The sequence below is a fragment of the Microtus pennsylvanicus genome, chromosome 20, assembly GCF_037038515.1.
Source record: "Microtus pennsylvanicus isolate mMicPen1 chromosome 20, mMicPen1.hap1, whole genome shotgun sequence".
Lineage (NCBI taxonomy): Eukaryota > Metazoa > Chordata > Mammalia > Rodentia > Cricetidae > Microtus > Microtus pennsylvanicus.
Genome location: NC_134598.1, coordinates 13,726,359 through 13,739,698, shown reverse-complemented (window position 1 = coordinate 13,739,698; position 13,340 = coordinate 13,726,359). Strand labels below are relative to the sequence as shown.

At 40.1% G+C, this 13,340-nt stretch overlaps 1 protein-coding gene across 1 annotated transcript in view; it reads right to left on the bottom strand.

The window, feature by feature from the left end:
* Nucleotides 1–368: 368 nt before the first annotated feature.
* Rab21 (RAB21, member RAS oncogene family) overlaps nucleotides 369–13,340 on the bottom strand; it is a 37,133-nt gene continuing 24,161 nt past the window's right edge. Inside the window, exons 4-7 of the mRNA XM_075954740.1 lie at nucleotides 13,058–13,121; nucleotides 6,806–6,860; nucleotides 6,232–6,320; nucleotides 369–2,515 (exon numbers count right to left, since the gene is read on the bottom strand). Coding sequence (XP_075810855.1) covers nucleotides 2,373–2,515; nucleotides 6,232–6,320; nucleotides 6,806–6,860; nucleotides 13,058–13,121 — 351 coding nt within the window. The 3' untranslated portion in view covers nucleotides 369–2,372. The remainder of the gene's footprint in view (nucleotides 2,516–6,231; nucleotides 6,321–6,805; nucleotides 6,861–13,057; nucleotides 13,122–13,340) is intronic.

The window sequence follows — 13,340 nt, the reverse complement described above, 5'->3', positions numbered from 1 at the left end:
CACAATTATTAGGCAAGGCATACAGATAGAATGGGGAGAAGACAGTGCCAGGGAATCCTTGCTAGTCTCAGCCTGCCATCGCTCTCTTTCCCTTATGTGCACATGCAGCTGACTGATCTTTCCACTCTTCTTTCCCCTCATTCCACTTAGGCTCTTGCATGCTTCGGAGCACAGCAGGTATACTGTATTACCTATCTTTGTTACTGAATTAGCGTGGATCACAGGCTTAAAGAGAGAATGAAGCGTGTAAGGTGGCAAAGGACAATACAGAGGATAGTTTCTACCCCAGGAATGATTACCTGCAACTCCAGAGCGGAGGCACCTGTATGGAATTGAGAGTGAAAAACTCAAGCACAGGTCTCCAACGATCAAGTTTAACTTAGTTTAATTCCATCTCTAGTTTAAAAAACAGTATTCTATTCCAACGAGGAAGTGTATTTCCTATCTACAACAGTAGGATTGGCAGCAGTCTTTACTCTTGAAAAAGCCAGCGCATAGGGACAAATCCTCCAATGGTTTCTGCTGCCCCTTCTGCCCCTGCATAAACACAACTCCACAGGAACCCAGGGATGGCACAGCACAATCGACCTGCAATGGGACACAGCTGCAGCTCACTCTCTTGACTCTTTCCATTCTGACCATCTTCAGGCACATAGCAAAGAGTCAGTGATTGAAATCTGGCAAGGTGGATAAGTAAATAATCTAAACAGAGGACTCAAAGAACACAATGCTAAGTTAAGTTCCTATTATCTAGATGGTAAGGTGTCAAGTCATTCAACTTTCAGTCTAGATTTAAGCTAGTCCTAAGAATATGGTAGTATTTGCTTAGTGACCATCACCTCCTTGTATTTTCAGAAATGCTTACTAACTGTGTTACTCTATTCTAATCCTAGAAAAAGTAAATTCAGGGACCATTCCATCTTATCTTACACACAACATTTACTAGTTTTCCAAGCAAGACAGAAATGGGAAAATAGATATATTAGAACAAGAACAATTTATGTTAATGTCCACAATCTGTTTCTCCTGTGAGCAGTGCCTGATTTTTTTTAAATGAACAAATTTCAGTCCAATGCTAAAAAAAAAAAAAAAATTAAAAAAATAAAAATCCAATGTAGGACTAATTATAAACTAAACAAGAATATGATTTTATAATAAATCTTACCAGCATTGCTGTAACTGTACTATAAAATGCTTCTTCCCATAAAATCTCAAATAATTCTTATAAAATGAAATACAGCTTTCTATATTCATTTTTGACAAGCAATGGCCACTAAAACATCCTAAGGGATGCAGAAGTGCTGCCTTGGGAGCATCAATCACCACTCAACATGCTATATAAATAAGACTTGGTCAGTGCTACTACCTGGGACCCCTCTGCTCAGGCCAGTGAACCCATCTCAGGGAAAGCCCTATAAAACACTCAAGTTGTCACAGAAGTGAAACTTGGCAAGCTCCGCTCAAATCCTTCTAAGGTAACTGTTCTAAAACAAAATTGGCAGGAGAAACCTTGTTTAATAATAATAATACTAAAAAGGCAAATGCTGCTTTTTGATCGCTGGGATGTAGAGAGGCAAAAAAAAAGGAAAAGAAAAAAAGAAAAAGTGACAACAGTAATAATTCAAGTAAAGTATGTATAAATTTAAACACACCACTTTCACATTAAGACAAGTGAAGGAGGGTGAAGATCGTTATAACAGCGTCAAAAAGCTTAGGTATTATCACCAACGGGTAATTCACTTTACAGTCTCCAATAAGACAATTGTATATACTTTTGCACCTTGCGCTTGTAAAAGCAGATAAAATATTTAATATGTAATTTACAATGTATTTTACCAGCTCAGCATACAGGATGTTTATAGATTATATCAAAGTAGTAGACAGTTAGGGGCCTGTGCAAACCCTGCAAAAATAGAACTTCAGGTATCTGCTAATCAAAAACAAAAACAAAAACAGTATGCTGTTTAGAAGTGATACAATTCAAACTACCACAAAATACAAAGGACTGCAAAAATGTATACCATTCCAACATCATATATAAGTTATTAAATAAAGATCTGATTTAAAAGAATATAAATGAAGCCTTTAAGTAGGTCTTTTCTACATGCATATTATTCCTCATTAAAGAAAAAATATGTAAAAAGGCCATTGGTAATTGCTTTGTTAACATTTGTAGAAAATGCCAATTCTCTGGTCACAAACTCCACTAAGTTTAGCACTTAAGGTCTCTGCAGTGTTATAAACGTAATTTAAAATACTGTTAATTCTATAACTCCATTGGTAAAATGATGTGACTTGGAATATGGCAGTCTTCATGTTCAGGGCAATGATCCACAGTTCCGTTTTGTTTTGAGTTTCATAGGTGTGAGCAGCTATCCAGAAGAACAGCACCCTCCACTACCGCTCTGAGCTTGAGGTTCATCGTCGATGATCTGCACACCTCGCCTAGCAGCCCCACCTTGACTAGCGCCGTTGCCTTTAGCTCTCTCGTCCACTTGCGCCGTTTCTATCATTCCTGAAAGCAGAAAGCAAACATGAGCACACCAGTCTTTGGAGTTTTCCCTCTCTGCAAGGCCATTACTCTGCTGCGATAACTAGTCATGAGTTTCAGTCAACAGACATGGTGAATTCTGTGTCAACTCAAGACAAATTTTAAGACCTAGAATGCAGAAGGTATAACACCTGGTGCTGTAACGGCCACAAAGCAAGCAATAGAGGAAACATAACACCGTTTTACTGTTTGCATAACACACTGTGTACTCTAAGTATTATCTCAAGATTTTTCAAACATATCAGAAACAGGTTAAAGTTCAAGTTATTCTTAGCACAAGAGATTAAATTTGGAGCACAGGACTTCTTTAAGAAAATGGTAGGGCTGGAGAGATGGCTCAGCAGTTAAGAGCATTGCCTGCTATTCCAAAGGTCCTGAGTTCAATTCCCAGCAACCACATGGTGGCTCACAACCATCTGTAATGAGGCCTGGCACCTTCTTCTGGCCTTCAGGCATACACGCAAGCAGAATATTGTATACATAACAAATAAATATTTTTTAAAAAATGGTATTTGAGGGGATGGAGAGATGGCTCAGTGGTTAACAGAGCACACTGCTCTTGTAGAAGAACCAGGTCCTACATCTGGAAGCTCCTCTGGTTTCCTCCAACACTCATGTGCACATATCCACACACAGACATACACTTAAACATGTGTATAATTAAAAATAATACATATACTAAACCAAATGGTTTTTGAAAGAGTACAAAGAACTTAAGGGGTGGAGAGGGGTTCAGCAGTTAAGAGTGTTCCAAAACCATAAAGACATGGTGCTTGGATCCTAGCTCCCACATAAGGAGTTAGGTTTTCCAAAAGAAGTCTACTGATTTGCATGGGGACAGAGACAGGAGGACAGCTGGGACTTACTGTTTCTTAGCTGGTTTCTACCCTAACCAAGAAAATGTAGTTTTTGGTTCAAAGAGAAACTCCTAACTACGAAGACAAGGGTGGAGAACGGCAGGAGAGAGGGCATCCACTGCCCTCTTCTGGTCTCTTTTGGCACACACAGACACACACAAAAATGAATCTTAAAACAAATAAAAAGATGCAGGAGCTTCACAGTTGAAGTAACTTATATACACAAATGTATACATGCAAGAGAAAGGAGAGAGAGACATTCATGTGCATGGCATGTAGTATAAAACTACACGAATTAGGTGTAGTGGTAAATGCCTTCAATTCCAGCACTCAGGAGACAAAGGTAGGTAGATTTCTGTGGGTCCAGGCCAGTCAGAGTTACATGACAAGAAACAAAACAAAACAACACAACACATCAAAACTCACATGAGTCCTGACAGTGAACAGCTGGGTGCTGGGAGCATGTGCCTGGAATCCTATTATTTGGGGGCTGCCAACAGGAGGATGAGGAGTTCAAAGACAGTCTCTGCTACACAGAGCTCACTACATGAAGCTCTATCTCACACAAGGGGACAGAGGGGGAGAGGGAGGAATTTTTGTGATTGTTGGCTTAGACAGAGATTTCTTATAAAAGAAAACTCACACATTCATAAGAAACAAAGAAAAAACTGACAAATTGAACCTTATTGAAAAGTAAAATGTCTCCTTTTTGAGAAAAAGTTTACAAGAATGAAAATTCAAGACACTGACACAGGAAACTTCTGCAGAATACTTAATCAACAAGATGAAGGAAGAAGAGAGGGCAAGTCTTTAAAACAGTAAGTGTCCAAAAGTCTGTGCAGGGCACGGGTCGTAAAGAACACTCTCAGGCTGGGGTGAGCCAGACACTGCAGTGAGAGGAAGTGACACAGTACAGAACCCCGCTTCTCCTTAGTCAGCCTTTCAAGTTTTCCACTTCTAGGTATGTTTTAGAATGTATGAAATGGATTTATATTAGTATCTATGTTACAGGATTTTTAAATGAATATATGGAGAATAAATATCTTAAGGCATGAGACTTATCTGAAACCTTTTATTTGAAGTTATGAGCTGAAACGTGAACTTCAGGCCATAGCCAACTACACCAAAGTGTGTTTTGCACAGACCCTCACAGCAACGGGTATACACTGCGCTGGCACTCAGACCTAGTACACATCAGAATCATACCGAAGGCTTCTTACAGACTGTGCCCCCTCCAGACATTTGATTCAGTAGGTTTGGGAATGGAAGCTGCATTTCTGGTAATCTCAAGCGATGATAAAGCTGCTGACTAGTAGAGACCTTTTATTCTAGAGGAATTATGAATGACTTCAGAGTCTCAAGTAAAATTTACCCCAAAGTTTGTGTACACATATTTTTTTTCTAGAGCCAAAAACCAGTTTCATCAAATCCTCAAGAAAATGAGGTCCACAAATTTAAAGACTGCAGTTTGACAATCACTCACTATTATCCCACAGACTAACATTCTCCTAAATGTAAGCATTGTAGTGGTAACATGAGAAACGAACGTCAGGCTGCACTTAAAAAGAAACTTGTTTTTCTTTTCTAAGAAAACCTTTTAACATGAAACCTTCAAACATATAAAAATAGAGAAAAGGAGCCTAGCAAAAACCCATCCCCTCATTTTACCCACATTCTAATTGTCTCTACTGCTGTTTTGAATCAAGCTCCAGACACATTTTATTTATGGATTACTTTAATATGCACCTCTAAAATAGAATTTTCTTTTTTTATATATAATGTTTATTTATTTATTTTTTTAGATTTATTTATTATGTATACAACATGCCAGAAGAGGGCACCAGATCTCATTCTAGATGGCTGTGAGCCACCATGTGGTTGCTGGGAATTGAACTCAGGACCTCTGGAAGAGCAGTCAGTGCTCTTAACCTCTGAGCCATCTCTCCAGCCCCTAAAATAGAATTTTCTAATGCTTAAACATTTATAACGACACCTAAAAAGACTAACCTTTATGTTTTAATAACAAAATTCAGTGCATATTCATGTACTGATTGTCTTCAAAAATGTTTTTCTTCACTAATCTGTTAATCAAGATCCAAATATGGTCCACCCACTCCAACAAATTGTTATGGCTGTTAAATATGGGTTCTTTTTTTCATTAAAAAAAAAAGGGTATGTAGAACAGAGATCCACCTTAGATGTCACCCACTTTATCCTTTGAGAAAGGTTTTCACCAGGTTTTGAGCTTGTTGAGTTGCTTAAGCTAGCTGGTCAATGAGCCCCAGGGATCCAACTCCACAGTATGGGGGTGGGAGCGGGCTCATAAAAGCATGCTACCACGGCTGTGGGTGTTGGGAATCAAACTCAGGTTGTCACAGCTAACTATTGCTTCAGCCGCTTCCGTGTGTTTTAATACACATAGTCTGCTGCTTTTTAAAAACTAATCACACACACATTTTAAATACAGTTAGCAGACATCAAACAATGATTTCAAAACCATCAGTTTATTGCTTAAAACAGATAAAAATACCTAAGATTTTAAAACATGAACCACACAAATACCAAGTAAAAATAGTACAGATAGATCTAAAAAAAATTCCTGCTTTCATTGCTGAAATGGGCAAAATATCATTCCAGAAAAATTAACAATATTTTTTTTTTTTTTGGAGTCAGGGTCTGGACCAGGCTAACCTCAAACTCAGATCCACCTGCCCTAGCCTTTAGGGTACTGGGATTAAAGGTGTGTGCCACAACTCCTGGCTAGAAACATTAATAGCTGTTTGTAAAAGCCACTTGTAAACATACTTTAGACAGCATACATACTTTTACAGAGGTCAAGGAAGAGCTCCTCGATTCCTTTGTTTTGTTTAGCGGAAGTATGATAATGTTTTGCTCCCACAGAATCTGCATACCTTAAAAAAGAAAAAAATATCAGTCACTGACATAAAGCCCTTGAAGCTTTCTGCAATTGCAATTTTAGTGACTAAGTTTACCTTTATTGATTTACTAACTTAACCAATTTTTGTTACGTTGAGATTATTTAGGTATTTAATTTCTCTATATATTGAACCAAATTAGGGGGGAAAAACAACATAAAAAATTTTGATACGGTAATCTGGAGCTGAAATACTTGGTTTTTGTGCCTCCGACCATTTAATCTTGATAGCCTGGTCTCACACCAGTCTTTCAATTTCAGTGAAATCAAAAGAGAAATGGAGAGAGGACTATCTGCTCTTGCCAGATGTTTAGCATCTCATAGTACAAATATGCTTCCCGAGAACAAGAGTTCAGTCCACCAAGGCAGACTGTGAGAGTTTGGTGCACACCCTGAGGGGTCAAAGCTAACTGTCAAAGCCCACAGGAAGCAGGTGGCGTTGCTGGGGAGCAAGACACTTACGACTCTGCTTCTTGGATGGAAACGTGTCTCTCCTTTTCCAAGTCTATTTTATTACCTAATGTGAAGAAAGGAAACACTGATCTTAATAATGATTTATTTTTAATACCATTAAACAGTAATAAATATATAATTGTAACTAATTATTTGAAAAAATGACAAGAATTCCCCTCAGATTTTTAAATGTCTCAATCACAAAGATGTGAGAGCTGTTCATGATCATCAGGCCTGTGTCTCACCGCCTGCAACAGGGCAGCCTGCTCTCTTCCAAGGAGAAGGGCACTGCTCTTGAAGACAGGGACAGCAGGGGCTAAGATTCATTAGGAAGTACAATGATGTTTTATTAAAGTATATAGACATTTTTCCCTTTTTTATATACTTGTTTTTAATTGAGCTGTACATTTTCCCCACTTCCTTCCTCCCTTCTCCCCATCCATCTTCCCCTCTTCCCCCCATACTCCCAATTTAGAATTCTTTATTCCCAATCAACTTTAAACCAATCATTAATTAAGTATAACTCTTGATTTACTAAAATATATCAAGTTTGCATCTTGGGCACTAAAAGGGTACTCTTCCTTGATGACCTGAACTAGTTAAAGGAAAAAATTTTAATGTATGAATTTTTAAGTATCCCTCCACCAGAGATTAAGTACATTGTTTATGAAACAATTTTAGTGACCTTTCGGAACTTAATATATACATGTCACATAGATTTGAAATTACTGAAAATAAGTTTAGTCTTTCTTAAACAATGGAGCTACGCTAAGATTTTTCTGAGAAGCAAACAGACTCCTTATTGAGTACTGGACAGAAGTTAAGATGACCTGGGTGGATACAGAGTAAAGGTCAGAGAGACACAAACAGATGGAGGCGGGGGGCAGCCGAAGGAAGCATGCTTTAATCAAATGGTTTCATTTCTTCCATCTTAACTTTTAGACAGAATAAATAAACCTTATAAAGTAATGAGCAAAGCACCCAATGAAAGATGAAGTGTTCATCAAAAAGAAATGCAAGTCACGAGGTGCTATATACTGAAGACCTCAAAAAACCTGAGCTCTTAATTGCTGGTAGCTGCAACAAGCTATCGGCCCGCATTGCCCATGGATGAGAGTGTGAGAGGGTAAATATTAAAGTCGGTGAGCTCCAACTGACTCAGCTTTGAGTCCTATTCTCTGAACAGATATACTCAGCTGCGAGTACTACATTAATTTCACTTTCTACATTGTGGTCTGCCAATAAAATTCAATCAAATATTATAGCCAGTATACTGAACAGTAACCAGATACAGCAAGCCATTTATCCTATAAATACAAGTAGCACCACCGGGTGTCAGGTGTCTCCTATAAACACTTCATTACAGTGGAGAGATGGCTCAGTGGTGAAGAGGACACATTGCTCTTCCACAGGACCTGAGTTCACTTCTTGCCCCCACGTAGGCTCACAACTAACTGTAATTCTACCTCCAGGAAGGGAAGAGCCTGGGGCCTTCATGGGTACCTGCACTCACATGTACATAATACCTGCCCCCAACATACACAGAATTAAAAATAATAAAAACAAATCTAGCCAGATGTAGTGGCATATACCTTTAATCCCAGAACTCAGAAGGCAGAGGGAGACAGATCTCTGAGGTCCAGGCTAGCCAAAGCTACATAATGAGTGTCTTTGTCTTTCTGTCTCTCTCTACATATGTGTGTGCTTTATGTTTTACATACACACACACACACATATTTAAATAACTTCATTATATTAGAAAAAACTTGAGAAAGCATGACTGAACAATACTTCTAAAAAGGAGATAAAGGTTTTGTTAGCTATAATCTACATAAAAGAAGCCATGAGTTGACGTGACTGTTAAAATACGAAAGCCTTGAGCTGGGCACGTTTAGGACTATAATCCCTATAACTCCTGCATTTCTGGGAGTCTAACATTGTACCTCATGATGAGCCAGCAGCCCTTGAACACCTCAAGAACAGTGGTAAAATACAGTGAGCCTGTGATTCCTCGGGAAAAGCAAACAGCAGTGGAGAAGCACCTCATTGTCACAACGCATGACTCAGAGGGCAAGGGGCAGACATCATTTTGAGAGAACCTGTCTGATGAGGTACCCTGAGAATGGGCAACAACCACAAGACACAAGATAGAGGAGCTAATTTAATTTGCAATGATCCCACAGCAAGGGAGCCCTAGAAGGCAATGCAGAAAAAAGGGTCAGATGCTGACCAGTACCCAAGGCAGGAGGCCCATGCCAGGAAGAAAAGTTGACAGAATCCATCTCATGTACCGAGAATAACCTGGCAGTATGACGGGCCCTAGCGTAAGAGTGGTGAGCAGAGCAGCCTCCGGAGTCATCCATCCTCAGCTACTGCTATACTCTGATCAATGAGGCTCCACTGGGCTGCTGACACCCACAGCTGCATCCTGCCAGCAGGGCAGTGGTTCTTAAGAATGGATGCACAGGTCCTCAGACTTTGCACATTTGAGTGATGTGGTTGCTTCCTATGATCTCCACACACTTGGGGGACAACCCTTAGCTAGGAGAGCCGCCCTGGGAACTGTGTGCTAGAGAGCCAAGAGCTCCTGACCAACCCTCAGAATGCAAAGCCAAGTGTTGTTAGCTGAGGGCCGGTTGGCATCGGCACCAGTGAACGTCAGACACTTGTAATGTGCAGGCTCAACAGCAGCAAACAGAGGAGAGGCGAGAGCCCGCAAGCTCAAGCCCCTCCTCCCGACATAAGTGGAATTCTTTACTTTTTGAAAATCAAGAAAGAAGCTGTTCCAACACTTATCTGTTCATACCTTTCTCTTTTTATTATTATTATTTTGTTGTTGTTGTTGTTTTGAGACAGGTTTCTCTGTAGCTTTGGAGCTTTATCCTGGCACTTGCTCTGTAGACCAGGCTGGCCTCAAACTCAAAGATTCACCTGCTTCTGCCTCCCGAGTGCTGCACCAACACTGCCTGGCTTTATTATATCTTTTAAAAAGATTTAAATATTTATTATTTATAATATGTGTGCCTGTATTAGTATATGTACATATACTAATGTGGGTGTGTGTGTAGGTGCCCACAGGTCAGAGGCCATTAGCAAGAGCCGTTAAGTACTCTTAAAAAAGGTCCTCTCTTTATTATATCATAAGCAGCACTTTTGCTACACTTCTAAAGCTTTTCTATTCCCTTCTGTACAAGCCATCTATTTAGGCTCATTCATTTATCATTATTGGCAATACTGCCCCACCACTGTCTGCTCCATATCCTCCACTCTCCACAACACACACTTTCTCTCTCTACTATACTTTTAGCAGAATGGAGGAATTCACTAATAACATTACAGAAGAAAATTTCAAAAATCTTACGAAATGGACTTCCAAATTCAATTAGTATTTAGAACCCCACAGAATTAAAAGACAATGAACGTGAAAGAAGATCTCCAGTTAGAGGCTAAGGAGGCAAATGAGAAAGTAACTACATACGACATAAAAGCGCAGGTGGGGACTACCTGTGTGTGGGACAGCAGCAAGGACACGACCACGAGGGGCAGGGTGGATAAGGCCGTAAGGGACAGGGATAAATAGAACACAGTACAATGGCATGCACACAGGAGAGCACCACAGTGAACCTCACCACAGGATATGCTAGCCTTTAAAGCAGACACAAACTTGAAAACAAACAGTTCTCTTAAAAAGTGGAGGTGCACACCTGCGATGCCGGCTGTCAGGAGGCCAAGGCAGAAGGATCATGCTAAGTTCAAGGCAAGCCTGGGCTATACAGCTAGACTTAGTCTCAAAAAGCCTAAACAGTAAGCATAGGTTACAGGGATTAAGAGGAGGCAAACAGGAAGAACACAGCAGAAGTCTTTGTGAAGAGTCATGAGATGGTGTAGGTGGGATTCTTCCACTGTGTCAGTTCAGACACAGTGCCGAAAGGACAGCGTGTCCTAGACTAAAACAAGAAACCACTGGAACACATCCGCGGAGCGTGAGGAGGAGGGTGGATGGCGAGTTAACTAACACCTAGTCCATGAACATCTGATCTAATACACCTGGAGGAAGTAACCCTCCTGACCCCCTTCTTAACCCTTCCACGCTCTCCAGGTCATCCTAAGGACAAGAAAATGCAGGAATAAAGTAAATGAGTTCTTAAAATTGTTCTAAATTTCATGTCAAACTTGCCAGGAGATAGAAAAACTTGTATCTCATGCTCCCCATTAATAAACTGTGTTATATAAAGATTACTCAAGTTCTTTAACTTTCCATATATATGTAAATAATTCTGCTCTTCAGAAAGATAACAAAATATCATAAAAAATTTAATCTTCAGTTATTTACCTACTGTGGTCACTCTATACATGGTAGCCCCCTTGTGCTACACAAAGCCCTACAAATCTCATTAACAACTAGCTAAAACTTTGTCCTCAAATTCCTATGTGATCTATTACTCTAGTGTTCCTGTCTCACGGATCCCTGCTTGACTAATTCCTCAAATGTAAAATAAAAAGGAGCAAATCATTTCTCTTCTCTCTTCCCTAGAACTTTGGTAGGAGACTATACCGTTACCCATCTAAAGGTAATAATATGTATGAATGGTAAATTCCAGTTATGAATAAATTCCTGGGGCTAAGAGCAGTATTTTCCCATGCAGATCACTCCATTGCTTCAATTTCCAAAATAACCACTGCTTTTATCCTCCACTAAATTATCCTGGCTTCAGAGTTGGAGAGATAACTCAGTGGTTAAGAGCACTTGCTCTTATTCCAGAGAACTTGTGTTCACTTTCCAACAGCCACATGGTGGTTCACAGCCACCTCTAACTCTAGTTCTATGGGATCTGAAAACATGTTCTTACTTCATGGATGCGGGGGGCTGGAGAGGTGGCTCAGAGGTTAAGAGCACTGGCTGCTCTTTCAGAGGTCCTGAGTTCAATTCCCAGCAACCACATGGTGGCTCACAACCATCTGTAATGAGATCTGGTGTCTTTCTGGTGAATATATGTTAACAGAACATTGTATGCATAGTAAATAAATCTTAAAAAAAAAGTTTGGCTTTACTTCATGGATGCTAGGCAAGCATATGGTGCACGGACATACATGCAGCCAAATGCCCATCAACAGACATTTTTAAAAATAAAAAGTTAAGAAAAAAAGGTTTTTGCCACCATGCCTGGTCTGGCCACTTACACACACATGAAAAAAAAAAAGTAAGAAAAACTACAAAAACAAACTATTCTGGTTTCTCCAAGCTCAGTCTTATTATGAGCCACAAAAGCAAAAGCCAGCATCATCTTTGGCAGCTGTTTGATGCCAGGTAAGTACATATCCAGGACCCCACTTCCCTGCAATTCCCCTGTAATGTCCAGGACCCCACTTCCCTGGGATTCCTCTGTAGTGTCCAGGACCCCACTTCCCTGCGATTCCCCTGTAATGTCCAGGACCCCACTTCCCTGGGATTCCTCTGTAGTGTCCAGGACCCCACTTCCCTGGGATTCCTCTGTAGTGTCCAGGACCCCACTTCCCTGGGATTCTCCTGTAATGTCCAGGACCCCACTTCCCTGGGATTCTCCTGTAATGTCCAGGACCCCACTTCCCTGGGATTCTCCTGTAATGTCCAGGACCCCACTTCCCTGGGATTCTCCTATAATGTCCAGGACCCCACTTCCCTGCGATTCCCCTGTAGTGTCCAGGACCCCGCTTCCCTGTGATTCCCCTGTAATGTCCAGGACCCCACTTCGCTGTAAAGCCCTCAGGGTTATAATGGTGCCGACTACATACGCATCACTATTTCTAATATATGCTCCCCACTCAGTAACTGTTAAATTAGAGAAATATTTTTTTAAAAAGGGACCCGAAGAGAAAGTCTAAAGTCTAAGACTGGTCTTAGAGGTCTTTTATTTACTACTCCAGAATCATGAACTACCTATGTTCTTGAAGTCAGTCTGTTCTCAATTTAAAAAAATGTGTACAATTAAGTGGACACACAAGAACACTGGCTCACTTAAAGCAGTTCTTATACTCTTCCTTTTCTTTTTTTAAAGAGCTAAAACTTCTGGTGAAAAGGTAAACAATGAAGCAAGCCTGGGACCCTCACTAGGTCCTAGGGGTATCCCTTGAAATGTAGCGCTTGAGTCTGCTGGAAAAGTCAACCCCAAGTCTAAAAGAGAAACACTAAAATGTCATAATTCTTTGGTCCTGCTATCTCTTTAAAAAAAAAATTATTTGTTTATTTTGTCTTTAACCAGGAGAGAAAGGACCAATACTTACCAACTATACACAAACAGATTTCATTTCCCAACATTTTCCTTAGCTCTTTGACCCAGTTTTTTACCTGTGTACACAAAAGAGTAAACATGACAACAAATCCTGCTGGAGTCAGTTCCACGACACTAAAGCCCATGGGTATACAAAAACACACCTCTGACTACAAATTTTTACATATTTTTCAGACATCCAAGCAAAGCTATTTGCCAGAACCAAACTTTGTCAAGTACAGATCTGGTATTAAGATACTTGTAACAGAGTCACTTTGGATTTAGGAAGCTATGAC